This window comes from Euleptes europaea, chromosome 3 (genome assembly GCF_029931775.1).
Source record: "Euleptes europaea isolate rEulEur1 chromosome 3, rEulEur1.hap1, whole genome shotgun sequence".
NCBI lineage: Eukaryota > Metazoa > Chordata > Lepidosauria > Squamata > Sphaerodactylidae > Euleptes > Euleptes europaea.
In genome coordinates, this window is record NC_079314.1 from 57,312,566 (window position 1) to 57,336,005 (window position 23,440).

The 23,440-nt window shown below is 42.2% G+C and overlaps 2 protein-coding genes across 2 annotated transcripts in view; both read left to right on the forward strand.

The window, feature by feature from the left end:
- The first annotated feature begins 292 nt into the window (after positions 1-292).
- NDUFA5 (NADH:ubiquinone oxidoreductase subunit A5) lies at positions 293-9,554 on the forward strand. The gene is made up of 5 exons (XM_056847200.1): positions 293-362; positions 2,171-2,215; positions 5,009-5,125; positions 5,838-5,903; positions 9,367-9,554. Exons 1-5 carry the CDS (start codon positions 342-344, stop codon positions 9,466-9,468), a joined length of 351 nt encoding a protein of 116 aa, XP_056703178.1. The 5' UTR covers positions 293-341; the 3' UTR covers positions 9,469-9,554.
- Positions 9,555-14,940: 5,386 nt separating this feature from the next.
- Positions 14,941-23,440, forward strand: part of IQUB (IQ motif and ubiquitin domain containing) — a 37,220-nt gene continuing 28,720 nt past the window's right edge. Inside the window, exons 1-6 of the mRNA XM_056847188.1 lie at positions 14,941-15,442; positions 17,198-17,332; positions 18,352-18,519; positions 18,614-18,789; positions 19,351-19,506; positions 20,816-21,026. Of these exons, the coding sequence (XP_056703166.1) occupies positions 14,941-15,442; positions 17,198-17,332; positions 18,352-18,519; positions 18,614-18,789; positions 19,351-19,506; positions 20,816-21,026 (1,348 nt within the window). The remainder of the gene's footprint in view (positions 15,443-17,197; positions 17,333-18,351; positions 18,520-18,613; positions 18,790-19,350; positions 19,507-20,815; positions 21,027-23,440) is intronic.

Here is a 23,440-nt window from a genome sequence, read left to right on the forward strand (position 1 = left end):
CGGCTGGGAATTGAAGGCACTTGAAGCACACAGTTGGGTTAGACACAGACATCCGTCAGGGATTTTCTGGAACACAGACGCGCCCACGACTCTATCCCCTCCCTTAGGCAAACGCCTCGTCCCCTACCCAAGGAATACGAGTGACGGCGGTCGCCTTCGGGCTTCAGAGGGCATCCTTGCGGCTCGGGCGCATGCGCGCTCCGCTACCCTTCGCTTCCCCTCCGCCCTCCGGAGGGTGCGCACGCGCACTAAATGGCCCGTTGGTTTTTGCGATTGGTCCGTCAACCGAAAGCGACGTTACTCCAGCGTCGCGCCCCTTTCTACCCGCTGCGGGAGTCGCAATGGCTGGCGTGCTGAAAAAGGTAAAGGGCGGGGGGCTTTGCGGGGGCGGTTGCTTTTCCTCTTCGACGAGGGAGGGGGGTTCATTTACATGGATGAAACAGCGAAGCATGGGGGGAGGAAGGGACGTGAGGGAAGGAATCCTTGGTCTCTATGGAAACGCCCCCCCCCCGAAGCGCCTCACACCTTTCTCTTCTGCTTTCTGAGGGGTTTCTGGGCGCACCTCGAGTATTCATCCATCCCGGGACAGTCCCACCGTCCTAAGATCTCCACGAACAGGTATCCTGGGGCAGTCGTCCTTGGAGAAATAAACATCTAGCAAAGGCCAGCGTGGTTTAGTGGTTCAGGTGTCGGAACAGGACCTGTGAAAACCAGGTTCGACTCCCCACTCACGCCATGGAAGCATGCTGGGTGACCTTGGGCCAGTCACACACACTCAGCCCCGACCCTGGCTAGTATTTGGATGGGAGACCCCCAAGGAATACCAGGGTCATGACACGGAGGCAAGTAATGGCAAACCACCTCTGAAGGCCTCTTGCCTTGAAAACCCTACAGGGTAGCCATAAGTCAGCTGTGGCTGGATGTTTTTTAAAAAAGAGAGCTACTTATGTCTCCTTAAAATTATAAAAAATGTAGGCATCTTGGGCAACCTTACAGGCTGACAGGTTTATTGTTGCATATGCTTTTCTGTGCACTGTGTCAACAGCTGGTAAATAACACACAAACACATGGGCATTATTTACCTATGTGCCACCTATCCAGGACCCTCCTTGAGGTGGCTCCAACTAAAACAATAAAACACATTTAAAAACAAGTCAGGACGTAGAAGCAGTATCAAACAAATAGTGAGCAAGCAGTATAAAATTATATGCATAACCCATTCTCAGCTGTAAGCAGATAAAAAAAAAAGTTCAGTGGTACCTTAAAAGACTAGTAACATTTATTTTAAACAGATCACACGTACACAAAGATAGAACTTCTACAGAGCTTCTAAAAGCCTGGGTAAAAATAAATGATTTGGCCTATAGAAAAGTAAGTGCCAGATAAGCCTTAAGGAGGAGGCACCACCACCTCAGGCAGGGACACAGAGAGCAACGTGAAAAGAGGATCTGAACTGGTGCTCTTCAGCCTTTCTAGACTGTTAACCCAAGGCAGCTCAGGAACCCACTGAATGGTAGGAATGTGGCAAGAAACCACATAGCACGATTGTCATCATGTGACAGGAAGAAGAACAACCAGCGTCTCTGCAGCTGCCTATTTTAAAAAGGAATCCATTAGGCTTTTGTGGCCTTACCTAGTTCTTCTGTTCTCCTTGTCATGGGTAAAATATAAACCAACTGGTTAAAAGGCACTATTGCCCTTTTTTAAATCCTTCCAGCCCTCCAAGGAGCTCAAGGTGGTGTACGTGGTTCTTTCATTCCCATTTTATCCTCATAACAACCCTGAGAGGTGGGAGGGTGATTGGCCTAGGGTTACTTCAGTGAACTTTGTCTTCTCATCTGAAACTACTACATAACAGTGGCTGCCAGTGAAATGTAATTGGTAGAGATTGTGCCATCTCAAGCCTAAAGACTCAAAGTCTTGATCGTTCACAGCATCAGTAACAAAGGGGATTACAATTGATTTGTACGCTTTTGATTTGTTAACCACCTTGAGCATGCTAATGCTGGCAACTGCCCAATATCTTCGGAGAGCTCTGATTTGTGTGTCAATGTTTTGTGTTGGTAATCAGTGGCACTCTATTTTTTGCATTTTGGAGGACGATAATTGAGCAATTACTGATGTGATGTTTGCTGATTCGGTGTGTTTCTGTCTTTTTGAAAACCTGCAGACTACTGGGCTTGTGGGGCTCGCTGTCTCCGAAGCTCCACATGATGTAAGTTTTCTAAAATATCTATTTATTTGAAGTTGACTTAGAGCAGATACAAGTGGTCTTCCACTGATTAATGCTTATGTCTATATTTATAAGATGCATAAAAACATAGTCAATTATTAGCTGGTTAATCAGTTACCAAAAGAAGCTTAAATCCAAATCCTTTAAGCATCCTAGGCTGCAGGTAGTGCTACTTTAAGAAGAAAAAAATTATTATTTTAAATAGTTACTTTCTTAGTTACTTACCACTGCCTATGGTGGTAAGAATTGCCTCCTGGTGACCAAGTAGGGAAGCTGTTCCAAAGTGGATGATTCTGTTTCAGCAAGTGAGAGATTTTTTTAAAATAATTTTTTGAACTTTTTGAAAAAATTATACATCAAACCCCCAAACAGAAAGAAATAAAACATGACAAATATAACAGTAGTGGTGGCAAGTCTACAGATGAACATCTATAAAAGGTTTCCAAACATGCCTACCTTATAGGAATTTTTAAAGGATACAATGATAATGTATGTGAAGTGTTTTGCAGTGGTGATGTGCTGTTGTTTGAAAGAAAAGATCTTTTAACTAGTTATAGACTTCTGCTTATATATTACATTCTAATATAAAACTCAGTTGTATTTATGAATATTGTGCTTGTGAACATTGTGGTTGAGTTGTGATATATGTAAAAGCAGGAATGAATTTTGACAATATCTTGTTTATCAGATGATGGGGATTTCCCCCCCTCCAAAAAAAAGGTTAATTAAATGTTTAAATCTATATAACTACAGTGTTCTGACTTGGAGTTGAAAACAAGCATTCATTTTTAGTGGGCTCTGAAGATTTTATAGAAGTGTGTTTAATTGTTCATTTCAAAAGTTGCATTGTTTTCATCCCCCATTATTGACGTGAATTCATGATCAGACATTACAGTTCTATTAGAACAGCCTTGTCCCTGTATCCCCATATTACTTGAGGCAGGTTGCAATATGAACTGTCATACAGGAAGTGCAGTAACTCTGTTCTTGAATCACCCCAAGTAATCAGCTGTTAAGATGAGTAATCAGAACAAATATTAATGGGGATCCTAATGTGGTTAAAGAGGCTAGAAGATAATGTTTCTAGAGATGGGCCATTGGGGGCTTGAACAAGATTGGGGATGTATCAAGGGAAGGCCAAACACCCATTTTAGCCTAATCCTGGACTAAAGAAGTAGAGTGAGGATAGTTACTGTCAGACGTGAATGTTAGCCAGTATGGACCAATGTGGAATACTTGTAAGAAAGTGGCCGAAGTGGTACCTTCTATCTTTTGCTTCAAGCCCTTCCCTCTGGAAAGAGACAGTACTGGTAAGAAATTTAAGATGCTTTTACCCCTGTTGCTAGGATCACACATGGGCTTTTGATCAGGGCAAGTTTCTGAATGTAAAGTAGGATAATAAACTATACTCTTTTGCATTAGGACAGGGGTGGGGAACCTTTTTTCTGCCAAGGGCCATTTGGATACTTATAACATCATTCGTGGGCCATACAAAATTGTCAACTTAAAAATTAGCCGACCAAGCCCCAAGCAGGCAGCTGCCCCAGATGACCCCCCCACGTGGACAAGCAGGCAGGCATCCAACCAGTGGTGCACTCACCCACCTGGTGGCACAGTATGGTCTGTTGCACCAGCTGGGCGTAGCTGTCCAGCCACATGCCAGAGTTGCTTCTGCTCTGCATGGTCGGGGAGGGATTCTACAGCCAGCTCCTGCTACCTTCACCTGCAGGGATGAAATGAGGACACACTGGCTAAGAACTCCCCTCCCCCACGCATTCTGGCCCTGCCCTCTTTAACCCCTCCATTGTCACCACTTCTGCCCCCAGCCCTCTTGTAGTACAGAGGGAATACGTTTCTCCATGGCCCGGGTGGGAAAGGGTTAACACAGTTTCTTGGGCAGTCCTAGCAGCTCCATAGCTAATGACTCTTCTGCAAGGGGGAAAAGGGGTTCCTTTTCTCGGCAAAACCAACACATCTGCCTTGAATAGAGGCTATTCCTGTCCACAGGAGGGGGCGGATCAACAGTCTTAGATTCTTCTAAACTAGAGAACTGCCAGGACCCATGAAGGGCCAGACCAAATGATTTTGCGGGCTTTAAACGGCCCCCGGGCCTGACATTCCCCACCCCTGCATTAGGGTTTATGGAAAGAAAACCAGAACACTAACATATGGTTGAGGGCAGCGACATTATGTAGAACAGCTGGCCTCCTGTCCCCTGCCCTTCCCTTCCGTCCTCTCCCTTTCCATATTTTCCTGCCATTTTTTCATTTTCATGGTTCCTTCTCCATCCCTGTTGCCATTGCCTGCCGGTCTTTGGGCTGGAGGGCCCCTTGGAGGGTACTGATCTGTTTCCATCTTTGGCCAGTTTCCTTGATGAGGCACTTAGTCATGGAAGTCAGTGTTGAATTTAGGTGCCATCTGTATTAAGTGGGCTAAAGTTTTAAAGTTTTCTAATCAGCGTTTTAATGTTGATGTATTTTATGAATTATTATTCTGTTTAGTTGGAAGCCGCACTGAGTCCGGCAATGCCGGGGAGGGCGGGATATACATTTAATAAATATACAAATAAATAAACTAGCTATTTGAAACCTTGCAGTTTTTATACATACCTTGAATTTGGGGATCTCAAGACTTCAGTGCAGCCTTCTCCAGCAGAGCCCTGCTTTCACTGTTGGTATTGGCTGTGTCATTTGTGATGATTTTCAAGGGTTAATTCATAGGCTTGAATGGCCAATTTAAAACTGCTGCTTACTTAATGCTGTGTGATCTTTTCAGCGCTTGAGGATACTGTATACAAAAATTCTTGCCGCTCTGCAAAACATTCCCAGAGATGCTGCCTACAGGACCTATACAGAGAAAATTGTAAATGAGAGATTTAATATGGTAAAAACAGTAAGTGCACGATATTTCTTAAATTCAAATGGCATGGTGCAGTTAGCATGTTATCTCCCTTCTCTTGTCATACTGTGTGTTTCAAAATAATTGAAAGGTTCTGAACTTAAAATTATTTCCATTAAATAGTTTTCAGTATTGATGAGAGAAGATTTGAGGTTTCAGTTGTTATTACAAGAGGATGGTGTTATCTTTAGCTTATTCTTGCCAGTCTCTCAAAACTGTAAAGTTCCCTTTTTAATAGTACATGGATTTAGTCCTAAAGAAAATAGATAAGATGCCAGAATGGGTTGTATATATGTTTCAAAGAGAAGAGGTGTATTGAGTAGACCTTGGAAAACATAGTTACTGGTGCAGTATTAAAAGGATCTTACAGTGTTATCGTCAGGTATAGCTAAATATTCATCTTCCATGGTAACAAAGCTCTTTATTGAAAATGGTGAACACAAGTGTAGAGCCCTTGAAAATCTACAACTTGTTGCTGAGAGATTAGCTTAAAATATTTGCTTGTTGAGGAAAAGGTGTGAATGTATGTCACCGGTAACCATAGCTTTCAGTTTTTTGTTTTGCATTCTATGAGAACCTTTCTCTGTTTGCTTATATATCAATACTTAAGTTATTTTTCTTTCAGCATGAGGCATATGCATTTGTTACATATATAGTAGAACAGATCCAAACCTTTAACTTGCTTTTCTATTCTTTTAATTTGCAGGAGCCTGATGTGGGAAAACTAGAAAATAAATTAAATTCTGGACAGTTAGAAGAAGTGATTTTGCAGGTAAAGCTGGACAATCCTTAAGTGCAAACAATTGAAGTACATTGTAGGTTCTTTCTGTCAGCTGTAACATGTATTAAGAGAACGAAAGGAATCCGAACATTCATTTTTATGTCTTCATTACTGAAGGATTAATGTCTTTTTGTGTCTCTGTAGAGAAGAATATGAAAGTTTAGAATCATAGAGTTGGAAGGTCCAACCCACTGCACAATGCAGGAAATTCACAACTACCTCCCCCACATATCCCCAGTGATCCCTACTCCATGCCCAGAAGATGGCCCAAAAAAATCCTCCAGAATCCATGGCCAATTTGACCTGGAGGAAAAATGCTTTTTGACCCCAAAGTTGTGATCAGCATTTCCCTGGGCTTGTAAGAGAGGGCCACGAGAGCCAAACACTGATGCAACCCTTCCTTCCCTCCCTCTCATGATCTGCCTAGGTTCACACAATCAGCATTGCTGACAGATGGCCATCTAGCCTCTGCTTAAAAACCTCCAAAAGAAAGTTCTTCCTAATGTTTAGTTGAAAACTCTTTTGATTTAATTTCAACCCGTTGGTTCTAGTCCAATCTTCTGGGGCAACAGAAAACAACTCAGCACCATCCTCTATATGACAACCCTTCAAGTACTTGAAGATGGTTATCATATCACCTCTCAATTGTCTCCTCTCCAGGTTAAACATACCAAGCTCCTTTAACCTTTCCTCATACAACTTGGTCTGCAGACCCCCTCACCTTCTTCGTTGCCCTCCTCTGGACACATTCCAGCTTGGCTACATCCTTCTTAAATTGTGGTGCCCAAAACTGAGCACAATACTCTAGGTGAGGTCTAACTAGAGCATAGTAAAGCGATACCATCACTTCACGTGATCTGGACACTATACTTCTGTTTATACAGCCCAGAATCACATTTGCCTTTTTCGCTACTGCATCACACAGCTGACTCATGTTCAGTGTTTGGTCTACTAGATCCTTTTCGCACATACTACTGCCAAGACAAGTCTCCCCCATCCTATAAAAATGCATTTGATTTTTCCTACCTAAATGAAGAACTTTACATTTATCTCCAATTCCTTGGTCCAAGACTGCAGTCATAGACCTAATAAATTATTATTATTATTATTATTAATCTCCAGTGAAATTAATTTTATTAGTTTTAGCCCAGTTTTCCAGCCTGTCAAGATCATCCTGTATCATGGCTGTCTAATACCATATTTGATACCCCTCCCAGTCTCGTATCATCTGCAAATTTAATAAGCATCCCCTCTATTCCTTCATCCAAATCATTTATAAAGTTGTTGAACAACTTAGGACAGAACCCTGAGGCACTTTTCACTCCTCTCCAAGAGGATGAGGAACCATTAACAAGCACTCTTTGGGTGCAATCTGTCAACCAGTTACAGAACCAACTATCAGTAATAGGATCTAAACCACATTTTACCCACTTGTCAACAAGAATATTATGTGGAACCTTATCAGAAGCCTTGCTGAAATCAAGACAAACCATATCCACAGCATTCCCCTGATCCAGCAAGGTAGTAACTTTCTCAAAAAAAAGGAGATGAGGTTAGTCTGACATGACTTGTTCTTGAGAAACCCATGCTGGCTCTTAGTAATCACAGCCATCCTAAATGCTCAAGGACTGACTGATGATTTGTTCTAAAACTTTTCCAGGTATAGATGACAAGCTGATGGGTCAGTAGTTACCCAGATCCTCCTTTTTCCCATTCTTGAAGCTGGGGACAACATTTGCCTGCCTCCAGTCTTCTGGCACCTCACTTGTTCTCCAAGAATTCTTAAAAATAATGGACAGGGGCACAGAAATTCTTTCAGTACCCTTGGTTGCAATTGATCTGGCCTTGAGGTCATAGTTTTATTTAAAGAAACTAGGTGTTTATGTACTATCCCTATGCTGATCCTAGGCTGCAACTTTTCAAACACTCTCCCTACAAGCACTGGTTATTTGTTTATATTCATCCTTGGTTATAAGGCCCTCCTTCCATTTCCTAAATGAGTCTTTTTTATTTCTCAAATTTTTAAAAAGCTGTTTATGGAGCCACCCTGGCTTCTTTAGGAGCCTCCCATTTTTCCTTCTCATATGAATCGTTTGTGATTGTGCCTTCAATATTTCACTTCTAAGAAATTCTGTATTAAGAAACACTGTATTATTGTTAATATGTTGTTTAATCTTTACAATACAGCAAAATCTTTGTCATTAGTATATTGAGTAGTAAAGTGGCTTGTCCTATGTACCTGTTGAGAGGAGGGAATGTTTTTCCCCCTGCAATGAACACACATGAAGCTGCCTTATACCGAATCAAACCACTGGTTCATCAAGGTCAGCATTATCTACTCAGACTGACAGCAGCTCTCCAGCATGTTAAGCAGAAGTCTTTCACATAATTTGCTACCTGATATTTAATTGGAGATGCCGGGAATTGAACCTGGGACCTTTCACAAGCCAAGCAGATGTTCTGCCACTGGGCCATGACCCCTCATTCATTCCTGGTGAATATCCCAAATGTGCATGATCCCCAAAACCAGGACACATAAAGACAAGGTAGATGTCTCTGCATACTGGGAGGGAATCCTTTGTTACACCAAAAAGCATAATGTTGTAATTAGCCAAAAGAAACAAAACATCTGATTAGAACTGAGTATGCTGTAGGGGACATTGAATTTTGAGAGCAGTTGAGTCCCCCCAAAAAGTGTGGGGGGGGAGACTTAGTTTGTTCATATCTTCACGAGATTATAGAATCCTGGCAGGAAAGATTTTTGAAGGCAGGGTGGGATTCCCAAATGTGTGCACCCCCATACAATTTCTTTATGAGCCCACAGCTTGTTTCTCCTAATAGCAAGGTTGATAGGTAACCACTGTTCAGTAAGGTATTGAAACAAGGCCACCCACACACAATGTAACTATTCCTGCACATTTGGGATACTTGCCAGGAAAGCAGAAAAATGTTAAATTGTAATTAAAAGAACATGTCAACATCCCAGTGGCTTGATGAGAGCTAGGTGTGCTTACTGCTGTTAGAAAGACTGGAATATTGAGAGCAGTTAAAGCAGGGAACCATGGGATAGCGAAATTGGCATGCTCAAGCCTCAGGTGGCGTATAGTATTCTGGAGTGCATGAGACATGCATCCTCCCTACAGCTCTCACATGCAGCATAGGAAGGGGAAGGTAAAATAAATCTTTCTTTGCACGGTACCCTTCTTTAGTCACTGAATAAAGAGGCAGGAGAGATAGTTTCATCTCTTCCCCACAGTAGCCGCCTCACCCACATGATTATTAGTCCATGTTCCACAATCCTTGAGTCACTAAGGTCTACTGGAAGGGAACAGCACGGACTATCCGTAACAATTACTGTCTTCCATTGACAGATTGCTGCATTCAACCCACTAGGTCAGGTCAGTGCAGGATGTTTGGGGCAGGTGTCAAAATTAACTTGTTTTTTTATCAACAGGCTGAAAGTGAGCTCTCTCTAGCCCGGAAAATGGTGCAGTGGCGACCATGGGAGCCTTTAGTTGAAGAACCTCCTGCTGATCAGTGGAAGTGGCCAATCTAGTCTGCACTGTTTCCAATTTCTGGAATAGAAAAATACTTCACTAAGTGTATGCTGCGTGTGGATGAAAAATATATTTAATTTAAATACAGTGCTATGTATAATATTTTTGTCTGTTTCAATATTAATTGGAATTTTACTCTTAAATTTTCCACAGAGAGGAGTGGGGTCTGAATACTTTATTTCCTTTTCTAATACTCAGCAGCAAACGTTTTGTTGTTGTTGCTAATAGAAACTTTCCTTCAACTGGCTTCTGCTATTTAATTAAATTGGCGAGTCAAGTCAGTAATTATGTCTCACTGATGTGGAAAATATTTTATTGTATTTTAGAAATCATAAGATTTGATCATAAGATCAAATCAAGCCTGAACTGACCCGAGAAGCTAAAATGACTGAACTGAGGCTATCGTATTTTGGTCACGTCATGAGACGACAAGAGTCACTGGAAAAGACAGTCATGCTGGGAAAAGTTGAGGGCAGCAGGAAAAGAGGAAGATCCAACAAGAGATGGATTGACTCAATAAAGGAAGCCACAGCCTTCAATTTGCAAGATCTGAGCAAGGCTGTCAAAGTTAGGACATTTTGGAGGACTTTCATTAATAGGGTCGCCATGAGTCGGAAGCGACTTGACGGCACTTAACACACATGCAAGATTTGATTACAAAGGTATCTGCTGCAATCTTAAATCTGATAGGCTTGATCCTTTCCTACAAAGGTATAGCAAGACCTGAAGGGCATAACAGAGCCATTCTCTCACTCCTGTCCCCTACCCACGTTATCAAAAGGTTGGACTAGGGGGGATATGGAAAGGATTTACAGGGTTTCTGTTACTGGAAGTACCATGGCATGATTCCTGTGCATACATCCTATGGGAGTGGGGACAGGATTGTACTGTGGGGATCCCTCCATGTGTGGGTTTTATAGCTAGCAGACAGGAACTAATACAGATCTTTATATTCCACATTATCTCAATGAAGGATATTCTTATGTGAGTTAACTCCCCACACTCACTCCCAGAAGTGTGTGTGTGTCATCAAGTCACAGCTGACTTATGGCAACCCCGTAGGGTTTTCAAGGCAAGAGACATTCAGAGATGGTTTGCCATTACCTGCCTCCACGTGTGCTGAGAGAGTTCTGAGAGAACTGTGGCTGGTCTAAGGTCACCCAGCAGGCTTAACGTGGAGGAGTAGGAAATTGAACTCCATTCTCCAGATTATAAATATAATAAATAATATATAAATAAATTAGAGTCTGCCACTCTTAATCACTACACCACACCGGCTCATTCCCTGAAATAGAGGTATGGAAATCTTGTGCCATGAGGAGCCCACCCACGTTCTCCTTTCTCCACTGACACAGCAATAATCCCTGCTTGTTCTGAGTAACTGAACATTTTGTACTTACAACAGGAGATTTTATTATCCCTCCTTTCACCATCTTCGAGTGGGAAGGGGAAATTTTTAGCAGCAACTCAATGAGCTTGGCTTAAGCTCTGGAAAAATGTGACATGGCAAATGAACAGAGAGAACATGGCCACCTGGCCTAGCAGAAGCTGGACAAAGCCACTGACAGTGACTTAACTATCTTGGTGGAGATGTTTACCAGTGTGGTATAGTGTTTAAGAGTGGTGGCCTCTAATCTGGAGAACCGGGCTTGATTCCCCACTCCTCCACATGAGCAGCAGGCGTCAAATCTGGTGAACCAGATTGGTTTCCCCACTCCTACTCATGAAGCCAGCTAGGTGACCTTGGGCTACTCACAGCTTCTTAGAGCTCTCTCAGCCTCACCTACCTCACAGGATGTTTGTTGTGGAGAAAGGAAGGTGACTGTAAGCCTGTTTGATTCTTCCTTAAGTGATAAAGTCGGCATATAAAAACCAACTCTTATTCTTCAGGGGGGGCAGGGAGGACTGTGTGAGTTTATTAATAATAAAGGGCTGTCAAGTGCAACTGACTTATGGCAATCCCTCATGGGGTTTTCAAGGCAAGAGATGAGCAAAGGTGGTTTGTCACTGCTTTCATTTGCATAGCAACCCTGGTCTATCCAAGTACTAACCAAGGTTAATCCTGTGTAGCTTCCAAGCTCTGATGAGTTCAGGCTGGTCTGGTCTATTCAGGCTTCTTGTCAATTACCAGTTTATAAAAACACTTGCATTTGAAGAAAAACCACTAGGTGGCATAATGCATAAGGATATGATAGAAAGTAAATGCAGAAAGAATGTGTGCACGAAGGTGATCAAGTGTTGAAATATTAGTAATATGTACGTTTTTAAGTTTTACTGACCTAATATATATGCTTATTGATCCACTGAATTGAAGGTCCTCTTTCTAGAGATTGCTGATATTTCTTCCTTTTAGTTCCTGGAGATGTAATAACATACCTCGAGTTGCTCTGACACTACTGCTTATATAATATGTTGCTGTAAACCTGTAGGTTGTACCAATATCAACTTAAAAACTGGCGTGTCTCTACAGAGGTGAATTAATCTTGAACAGCAGAGCATTGTAGAAGGCGGAGAAATCAGTTATATTGTTTTTGCTGGAATCCTTGTGTAATTAAATTGAACTCTTGCTGTACCTTCCATGGACTTGTACTAACTTTTAAATCAGCCTAGTTATCAGTATCTGCAAAGCGGATGCATTTATAACACATTAACTTTGCATCGAAGTCCCCTTCTTGTTCAATTACCTTTACCATAATTTACAAACAGATTAAATACAAGTAGGGTTGCCAACTCTGGGTTCGGAAATACTTGAGATTTCAGGGTGGAGCCTGGGAGAGTGGGGTTTAGGGAGGGACCTTTGTAGGGTATGATCTGTCTTCCAAAAGTAGTTTGCCTTCCAAAAGCAGCCACTTTCTCCAGAAGTGGTTTAACTGTTTTAAATAAAATAAATAAGTGATTTATGTAGTCTGGAGATCTGTTGTAATTCTGGGAGATCTCCAGCCCCCACCTGGAGGTGGGCAATCCCAAATACAAGGCAAGTTGTCTGGTAACAAGAGGCCAGAATGTCCTTAGCCTTATACCGGCAGTCTGTAACCAGCAAGTGGTACAACCTCTCCTTTCTGGGAGGGAAGTTGGCAAGCAAGCTCTCTAGCTGCTGTTCTGGCTGATGGTGGGGAGCCAAACTACCGTTCCCTGGACGTAGAGTTGAGGTGTAACCGTTCGGTGACCTCGCTAGGAACGGTCTTCTGTACCTTTTGATAACATGCAATTAGGAAATGTTAGCAGTCTGCAGTCTCTCTCTCCCCCCACCCATAAATGTACGGCCTCCCTTCTTTCCTTTGCATGCAATCGTTTTATTTGGCAGCTGTGGGGATTAAGAGCTGTTTTGCTGTCTGTCTGTCTGTCTTTTCTTTCTTTTTTGGTTGCAGGGACCTCTCCCAGCAGTCCTCAGCCGCTTTCTCCCGCTTTGTCAAAGAAAGGCTGCGAAACCGCAGAACAGCCAAGGCTAGGCTCGCTTTAGTCTCCTCTCACTCTCGCGAGAGTTCACGGCATCCTTGTTGCCATAGTTACAGCGGCTAGCCAGCGGCAGCCGGTATAGGCTGAAGGGGCTTCTGCAGGAGTGTCGTTGCTATCCGAATATCAAGGTAAAGGCGTTCGAGTTTCTTCATTCTTTAACTCAGAAAAACAAATGTGAAGAGAAGGGGGGAGCCGGAGCGGACCTGCAAGAAACTGCGCCGACTCGCTCTTTGTAGCGCAGAGGACCAAGTCCCTTACTATAGGTCCCAGCATGCCGTGCGCAAATGCCTCCTTTAAAAGTACCGCGATGGCGGCGCAAAGCACTTCGGGACAAGTAGTCCATAGGCTCGATTGAAGGGCCGACCAAAGTTTCCCCCTCTAATTAGTCTCACCTTATGGTTCGTCATACATGCTGGGTGTTGCACTCCTTAAAGGGCATTCGGAAGGCTGCTGTGAGGCTTCTATAAACCCAACAGGGACTTTTAAGGCCGAAGTGCTGCGTGGGGGTGATGTTCCAGATGCCACAAGGTTCCGGGCCCTTGATGACAGGCGGAGCTTCGACAGGGGCAGTTGAAACCATGGCATTAAAAACTTTCTCGATGTTTTGCTGTCTGTCTGTCTTTCCTTTCTTCTATGGTTGCGTGTGTGTCTCGATGTGTGTCTCCTGTGTTTTTAAGCTGTCGTCGAAGCCATTGCGCATGGAGTGAGCATAAGTCCCACAGTAGAGCCAAGTCATTAACCCACCAGCTAAGCGGACCATGCAGTATAATACATTTGTGTGAGTGAAGTGCGGTCAGCTTGTTTGATTCATACATGCAGGTTTTCTGTAAAAAATTGAATAGGACCATTTTTCAGGGTCTCTAATAGAGCATGATCCGACCTGACTGGTTTATTTGTGTTTCATAAAATTAAGCACCACATGTTGGCTTTATGTTCCAGTAGCAGCAAACACAGAAACTGAAGTATTTGATTGTTGGGGGGGGGGGAGTTAAATGTTATATTCAAACAAATTTAGAACTTGATGTGGAAGTTATTTTTATTGGTAAAAAAAAAAAAAACACTTGTAAATCTTCCGTTCCACAGCATACATTTAAAGAAAACACTGAAAAAACACTGACAACGATTTATAGTCATTTTACCCTGCCCAAAGAATTGTGCATGATATGCCATGGACATAGGCCATTTACGCATGGGAGGTTTTGCCTTGGATTTGCGCCTGTCTAGATGCACGTTTTCCCCATCCGAATTCTTAAAACTCAACAATAAGCCCCCATGCAGAGTTCTGAGAATTTGGACAGGGAAAATGTGCATCTAGACGGGCAAAACCTCCCGTGCATAAATGGCCATAGTTGTTCACTCATCATCTATTTCAGCAGAATTTGACTCTTTTACATGGGGGTCACTTGGGTGCCCAAGTTTCACTGTCACTCTTCACAGCATTACTTATTAATTCCAGATCAGAATTATTAGATTGGCAGTAATAGCTCTTTCACTGTGTGAGAGGAGACATGTAAATAAGAATTTGAACTTTGGTTTTGATTTGATCTGAATTCATACCTTAGTATGAGAGAGATAAAAGTGTGGTTTTATTCTCCCTTCTCTCATTTACAAATTTATAAAAAAATTACATATTATCTTTCATACAATTCCAAAGGCTAATCACCTGAAAAACATTTATTATAACTTTGAAACTGCCAAGCTTGCCCAATATTGTATTTGCAATGGCATCTATTCATAGTTACTAATTTTATGGAAAAAATGTTTAGAGATGGAAACTTTTCCACAGAAAAACAAAGACTAGAAAATTGTCCATTTTGGAAAATTTCCACATCTCTGGTTTAATCTGAACAGCTCTCTCTTACTGATGCTTTTGTGCCGTGTCTAGCAGAAGGCACAACTGAGTCGTTTCAGACTGGGGATTAGATTAAATTTATAAATATGGAATATCATTTATTTGAAAACTATGCTTGACTCTTACAAGAAGGTCTAAAATATGTACTCTTAATTTCAGTGAAATGGCTGATCCAGAGAAAGAGGGAGGTGACCTTGCTGAAGCAGAGGCTAATATATTAGTAGCTGAGCAGCAAGTTGTAGAGGACACAACAGAACAAACAGAAGAAATTCCAGACTTTGTGGAAACTACGGAAAAATACATAGATGCAACACAGCCAAATGAAACAGCTGTGCCTGCCGAGCAGGAGCAGTTAATGCTTGAGTCCAGAGCTGCTGAGGAGGAAGCAGAGAGATTGGACACTGTAACAGAGCAAAAGGAAGCCCATGCAGAACTGCCGGTTCAGGAAGATGTGGCAGATGTCAAATATTTTAGTGATGAAATCCAGTCTGATGTTGACACACCGGCTCCAGTAGTTGCAATAACAGCAAAAACTGTTAAAATTCTTGCTGAAAATCTGTCTGGATTAGCTGCAGAAACACCTGTTGTAGATAGCACATTATCGGGAGCTTTGGGATCTCAAACACCACAAGTTCCAGAAGATACAAAAGATTCTACCACAACAGGTATACAGTTTACCGGATACTGTAATTCTCTTTTGTTGCCTTTACTTCTTCTCTCATGTTTTCCCAGGCTAATTTCCTATCAAAGCCATATTGGTGCATAGATCAGAGTGTGATGTGCTGAGTGAGGATTTTGTTTTTCAAAGACAGAAAATAACCAAATTGTTAACTTATCTGTTATCCCTGCCATGGCTGGTAGCATCTCTGGGGGCAATTTCTATCAGGCACACAGCACATGAGTGTGCTGCCGTATCCACATTGCTGCAGTATCCACATTGAGGGCCCCATGGCTAGATTAAGAAGGCATCAGGAGTTTTAGTCGTGGATCTCCCATGTAATGTATAGCTTGTCCTTCAGTGGTTTTTTATTTGTTTCTTTGTTTGGTAAGTTACACAGTGTATATATTGTTTTGGTTGAAAAAGTACACAGCATAGTATACACTGAGAGCACAATATACCAACCCGCAGGTAAAGAAAAAAGTAGAAAAACAACACCCTCACAAAAAGTAATCCAGCATCCACATCAGTAATTGCAAAACTACAGTAAAAGAGCAAGAAAATTATTTTAAGGCTGAATGCCTAAAGCCTAGTAGATTAGAAACAAGTGGGGCCCCACAACACTCATGGGGGTTACCCCTGTTTGAGAGTGGAATCCCATCTCGCCCCCCCCCCATTGCTGCCGCAGATGACCTGGGCCCAGCGAGGATCCCAGCATCTGCTGTGGAGCCCACTGTGGCTTCCTCCCCCCTTTGCCGCTGCTGCCCTTAATTGCAGGCCCATAAGGCTCCCAGTCTGTCCTGCAGAGCCTGCAGCAGCTTCCCCCACCCCATCACCACCACCGACCCAGGCCCAGTCAGGATGCTGGTGTCTTCCTCACCTGAATGTCTGCATGCACAGACAACACTGTTGTTGTTGTTTTTAAATCCCCAATATATATTTTTTTAATTTTCAGATTTTTCTGCAGACCTAGAGGGTTCCCCAAGTCTGCAGAAAAACCTGTTGGGGGTCAGTCTGTCCCTTATCTGCAGATTTAAGTATCCGCAGGCAGGGGGCAGAGTTGGGAATTAGATATATAGAGAATTTAACAAAATAACTGAGGCAAGTCGTCTGAGCCTCAAAAAGGAGATAATTCTGCAATCTGGATACTCTCCAAATCTTTGTAAGCGATGAGGCCTCAACAAAGCCTCCTGAGATGATGTGTCAATATCCCAGTACTGGGATGAATAATGGCTTCCCCATTTACTCCTGTGGAATGGGGGGGCTTTCAGCACCAAGGGATTTTGAGTTTTCTGCATTTTTAGGCATCCCCCTCAACACAAGATACATTCTCCTGGTGTGTGTAGAGATGTCTTGCTTATGAAATCAATAGCAGTTAAACGATTCTTTATTTATAACCTATCTCAACTTGCTTCCATCAGGGAACACATGATGGTATACATAGGGTTACCAAAATGTCTCTATTACAGGTGTTAACCAGACCTGCTTAGCTTTATCAGTCCATTTTCTGTGTACTTGTTCATTATTTAAGGAGTTGCTGTTATTATATAGTAATGATGCATAATTGTATGGTATTTAAACAATTGTATTTAAACACCGTTGTTTCTAAAGTAATAATAAGTTTGCAAAAAATCACCTTAGTTGTCTGGAAGAGGAGAAACAAGAGGCATACAGTAAGAGCTTCTGTCATCCAACTGAATGAAAACCCTAAACTAGTTGAAGTATGAGCATGGATATAATTTCTTTTCTTTTTTCCCCCCAGTTAAAATTATGCTACATCCTGACATCCAGGTTTTCACTAAGGCTTTCGATATTAACAGAACTGTGGGGCAAATGAAACAGTATTTTTCATCACGATTAAAAATACCACAGGATGTTTTACAGTTTATGTTGCTAGGTATGTATCAACTTCTTGTATGAACTTCCCTGTGCTCCCCATATCTATAAAACTAATCATGAGTGGGGCCCAGAGTAAGACTGAATATTGCTGAATAGAACTGATTGATTTGTTGTGGCTAAAGAATCAATATATGCAAGTAGCCACCACCTTTTGGTATCCCTAGGGAGACTGAAAGAATTAGTTAGGATCACAGTCCTGCATAATGACTGCAGAAAATATAGTGCAGAGCACGGGTTCCCAAACGTTTTCGGGCCACCACCCCCTTGATTCCATAAACTCATCCCCAGTTCCCCCATCCTATAAAAAGCGTTATTCAAAACAGCGGTTTGCATGATTCGCTAAGGAAGATCATAACAATAAAATTAAAAACAGTAACAATTAATTGCACATCTATTCAGAATCAAAGTAAAACTTTTTAGTTTAATTTCTTCAACAAAATCGATGAACGTGATCAAGTGATACCAGCTTTTCAAAGTCTGTGTGTGTGTGTGTGTGGGGGGGGGGAATTCTGATAATTTCCACCAGATTTCCCAGCATAATCTGTTGTAAATAAGTGAACAACACAGTTGAAGGGGCCCACTTCCAGCACCCCCCTGCCACCCCCTTGCCTCTTAGTGTTCTGCCCACTTTGGGAACCACTGGTATAGAGGCTCTGCACATAATCAAGCATGCTGGGAGCAGCAAGTGTGTTTCAGTTCAACCCATAGGTGCAGTTTGCATGGGGAGCCCTGCCACACAGTGCCTGGCTAGTCCTCTCATTTGAAAAAGTCTCCCTGTAACATCACTATTTTCAGATTCCCATGTACATGGAGAAGGCAGGGGAGAAACCTTTCTGTTGTTGTTGTTTTTAAAGAAATGGCCAACTCAGAATATCAGTTGCAATGGCATTACCATTCCCTAAGCATGGCTGCATCTCCAAAATCAACCTCATTTTTATTTTTATTTTTATTTTCTGTGTTTATATTTATCCCTTGTCTATGATGTGGAACCTGTTAATTTTAAATATTAAATTTTAGGGAGAATAATGGAAAATAGTGAAACGCTACAGGACCTTGGCGCTACATGTCATGAAACTATACAGTTCGATATGTTCTCCCTAGATGAAGAACACTTTCCAATCCAATCATCTAGACTCCTCAATGAATACTATATGCCTGATGTTATAACCATCAGAGTGCAAACAGGTAAATAAATAGCCATTTTCAAATACGATTCCAGCTTGTTCTGATCAGACATTATACTGTCTTGTATGCAATTTAACTCTGCTGTTTCTGATAGATGAAGATACCTTTCAGGATGTATCCATAGCGATTACGAGGCCAACTTTCCAGAAACCGTTTCTAGGTGGATTTAGACATAGGCTAACGGGCATGGAATATCACAATGCAGGATCACAGACGGTACCCAAAAAACGTCCAGAGAAAGGATATGAAGAATTTTGTCGGTCTACACAGGTACATTTGCAAGACGATCAAATGACATTAATGTGAATCTAACAATGCAATCCTCAGGAGAGATACTCCAGCCTAAGCCCGTTTATTTTAATTGTGCTGTAAGTAAACAAACTAAGTATCTTTCAGTATGTTTGAAGATAATTATGTGAATTACTTTTCTGCCATACAGTCACAAATGAGCTTTTCATTCATTGCAATTGGTATACAGAAAAAAATGTGTTTTACAGTGCCATCCTAAGCAGAGAATAATTAAGTGCCGTCAAGTCACAACTGACTTATGGCAACCCCTCATGGGATTTTGCAGAGGTGGCTTGCCATTGCCATCCTCTGCATAGCAATGCTGGTCTTCCTTGGTGGTCTCCCATCCACATCCTAACCATGGTTGACACTGCTTAGCCTCCACATTCTGACAAGCTTGGGCTAATCTGGCCTGTTTAGGCTGCTAGAGTTATACCCTTCATTACACTGATTTCCGTGGACTTAGAAGGGTGTAACTCTGCTTAGGATTTCACAGTTATGGTAGCTTTCACAGTTTGATCTATAAAAATGATTTTTTTCTAGACAGTGGTTGAGAGGAAAAAGCTGCAACAGACAAGAAATACAACTTCAACCCAGATGACTAAAATTGGTGTTTATGTGTCAAACATCACTGACAGACTCATCGAACCAAAAGGCTATGTCACAGCAGAAGAGTACCATGCTCGAAGACTTAAGGCAGTAAGTGTTCAGGCCGTTGAATGATCATCATTAAATCACCACATTGAAAGCAACAGTTCAAATCACAAGATGGGGTGAAGCTACACAGTATTACTGGTTACTCTCAAGCTGTTGGATGAGCAGATACTAGGGAGTATAAACAAAGTAGAACAAGTTGATACTTTTATACTGTTATATCTTGTGGAATAGTGCAAAGGAAATGAAACGCCTCTATCAGACTTTTTTTTAAAAAAAAAAATGTGGGGAAACATACACAGAGTGGAAATTTTAAAAAATCAAAACTACACAGAGGGAACATTCAAGCTAGCAACCCGACAGAAAGCCAGCTTGTGTTGAAGAAAGAAAGACTCTTGTCCTTTGCAAGTGGCAGTAGCGCAGCCACCTTGCAGAGCAGGGGGAAGGGGTTTTTACCTTTCCCAGCAGCAGGGCCTGGGCAAGAATAATCCCACCGACTTGCATGAGAGAGGGAAAGTCTTCTCTGTCCCAGTAACGGTGGCTTCTGGGGCAAAAGAAAGCTAGCTGGCTTGTATGGGAAGGGGCTTTTCTCCTATCCCTGGCAGCGACGGACACCCAGGACCAAAACAGTCTGACCAGCTCATGCAAAGGTGGAAGGGGCTTCTCTTCCTGGGGGTGTGTGTGTGTGTGGGGGGGTAATGGATAAGGTGGGCAGCAGCCTACCTAGTCATGCAGCACAGATCCTCGTGTGGTTGCTGCTGGTCAAAGAACTTTTTAAAAAAAATCTGCCTGTTGGGGATGGCCTATAAAGAAGCTCTGATAGGAAATTTTCCCACCCACTTTCCAAGAACTCTGGGTGTGGACCAGGGAAGGTGCTGGCGGGCACCATGGCATCCACGAGCACTATGTTGGGGAACCCTATTTTAATTTAACAATAACATGTAAGATGGAGTGTGCCATCAAGTTGCAACCAATCCATGGCAACTACATGAAATTCCACTTCATGGGGTTTTCAAAGCAAGAGATGAGCAGAGGTGGTTTGCCATTGCCTTTCTCTTGGACTTGAACAAGCCAAGCTGCAGACTTCTTGATCTGCATGTGAAGCGAGCGAGAGAGATGTCACAAATCATTAAGAGATGTTGGCTGAAGGTTTCTTCTTTTCCTGCACATTTTTAAAGATTGGAGTATACAGTACCATTGCATTGGAATGCAGAAGAAGTCAAGCTTTAGTTTGCAAGCATTTCAAACAACCTCTCATTTCTTTCTTGCAAATGTCAATAAGAATGTTTCATTGTTTTTTGCATGTATTGAATATTTTTCTCCCTCATTTTCTCTCTTCCTTTTCTATTTACAGGTTATTGTAATACAAACCTATTTCCGACGGTGGAACTCTATCAACATAGTAGCGAGACTAAAAGAAGAAAAAAGGTTGAGAGAGGAGTGGGAAGAACAAGAGGAACAAAGGAAAGAGCGAGAGAAGGCGGGGAAACTACGGAGAGAGTATGAACGAAGGATGCATCCTAAAACAAAGGATGACTTTGAACTACTCTATCATGCTTTGGAATGTAAGTTTCTTGAAGACACACATTTAAATTAAAATCCCAAATTGAAGAGAAGTTTACATAGATCCCTTACATCATTAGAATGTTTGTTTGCTGGAGTGTTTATACCAAATCACAGCTACTATCCTAAAGCATTTGTCAAGCTGAGGTATCTCAAACTTCAGTAAAACTTAGAAGTCCCCATAGGTTTTCAGAACCACAGCCACTGGTTATATCCAAGTGCTGTATAGACTCAGCTTCTGTGCTTTACTTGAAATAAGTCTCTGATGTCACAGCTGCATTTTACATTTTAACAGAAATAACCTTAGTGAACAGAACTCAGGGACAAGTTAGAATGACTGACATTTGTTGGTGCCCTGGGACTATTCTGCAGCAGGTGCAGGTGCTTTTGGGTTGCTAACTTTTGCTTCTGTTTATTCCACCAACCCTCACATTGTACAGAACAGGGTGGTAGAATTCTGGATTGTTATCATGTCCAAGGGCAGGTGGGGAGACATATTTTGGATGCTTTCCCAACTGATAATACCATGTCTTATCATGACATCAAAAGTAGTAAATTGCTCATTTCCTTACAAGCCAAAATTTTACATGACAAGTCACTATTTGGGGAGCAGTGAACTGCAAACCATACTTTGCCACTTTGGATGTACTGGCAAACTATTGGTTGCCACAAATTTGAGGCTGCTCAATAGGTCCCCACATGCAATGGCAGGAAGGAGCAGAGTTTGTTTGTGCAATAGAGCTTGAAGCTTCTTCAGGGCATGTCCACATAGCATCAAACTATTGGGTGGGATCCCACAAACATACTTGAATAATTTATTGGAGAGTATCTGTGACTTTCTTTTGTGATATCCCTCATTACTGCTGGGATAGCCTTTCTGGCTTGGTATGGGAAAAAAAGTCATTGCAAAGTTTTTTTGTTTTTTAATTAATATACTTCATAGACATCAGACCCAATATGAACATGGGCTGTTGCCAGGGCTGTTTCAAAGGACTGGATTCATAAGAACATAAGAAAGGCCCTGCTGGATCAGACCAAGGCCCATGAAGTCCAGCAGTCTGTTCACACAGTGGCCAACCAGGTGCCTCTAGGAAGCCCCCAAACAAGACGACTACAGCAGCACCATCCTGCCTGTGTTCCACCGCACCCAAAATAATAGGCATGCTCCTCTGATACTAGAGAAAATAGGTATGCAGCATGACTAATCTCCATTCTAACTAACAGCCATGAATACCCCTCTCCTCCATGAATATGTCCACTCCCCTTCTTAAAGTCCTCCAAGCTGGCAGCCATCACCACATCCTGGGGCAGGGAGTTCCACAATTTAACTATGAGTTGTGTGAAAAAATACTTCCTTTTATCTGTTTTGAATCTCTCACCCTCCAGCTTTAGCAGATGACCCCGTGTTCTAGTATTATGGGAGAGGGAGAAAAACGTCTCCCTGTCCACTCTCTCCAAACCATGCATAATTTTATAGACCTCTATCATGTCTCCCCTCAGCCGCCTTCTTTCCAAGCTAAGCAGCCCTAAGTGTCTTAATCGCTCCCCATAGGACAGTTGCTCTAGTCCCCTAATCATTTTGGTTGCTCTTTTCTGCACCTTCTCAAGCTCTGTAATATCCTTTTTTAGGTGTGGTGACCAGAACTGTATACAGTATTCCAAGTGTGGTCTCACCATAGATTTGTACAAGGGCAGTATGATATCAGCAGTTTTATTCTCTATTCCTCGTCTAATTATAGCCAGCATGGAATTTTCCTTTTTTACAGCAGCCTCACACTGGGTTGACATCTTCATTGAGCTATCCACTACCACCCCAAGATCCCTTTCTTGGTCTGTCGCTGCCAACACAGATCCCATCAGTGTATATGTGAAGTTGGGATTTTTTTGTCCCAATATTCATCACTTTACACTTACTCACATTGAATCTCATTTGCCATTTTAATGCCCATTCTTCCAGGATGCAGAGATCCTTCTGGAGCTCTTCACAGTCCAATTTTGTTTTAACCACCCTAAATAATTTGGTGTCATCTGCAAACATGGCTACTTCACTGTTTAACCCCAACTCCAGGTCATTGATGAACAGGTTGAAAAGCACCGGTCCCAACACAGATCCCTGAGGCACCCCACTGCTCACATCCCGCCATTGTGAGAACTGACCATTGATTCCTACTCTCTGCTTCCTATTTTTCAGCCAGCTCTCAATCCATAAGAGGACTTGTCCTCTTATCCCGTGACTATGAAGTTTGCTTAGCAGTCTTTGGTGGGGGACTTTGCCAAAAGCTTTTTGGAAATCCAAATACACAATATCCACAGGCTCATTCCTGTCCACATGCTTATTGACGTTTTCAAAAAACTCTAATAGGTTAGTGAGACAGGACCTACCCTTACAGAAGCCATGTTGGGTTTTGCCCAGCAG

Bases quoted from the DNA above. Each gene is read 5' to 3' on its own strand.
- NDUFA5 (XM_056847200.1), top strand. From the start codon at position 342: ATGGCTGGCGTGCTGAAAAAG. The intron at 5,126-5,837 runs GTAAGTGCACGA...TTTAATTTGCAG, and splicing joins GATTTAATATGGTAAAAACA to GAGCCTGATGTGGGAAAACT. The intron at 5,904-9,366 runs GTAAAGCTGGAC...TTTTATCAACAG, and splicing joins TAGAAGAAGTGATTTTGCAG to GCTGAAAGTGAGCTCTCTCT.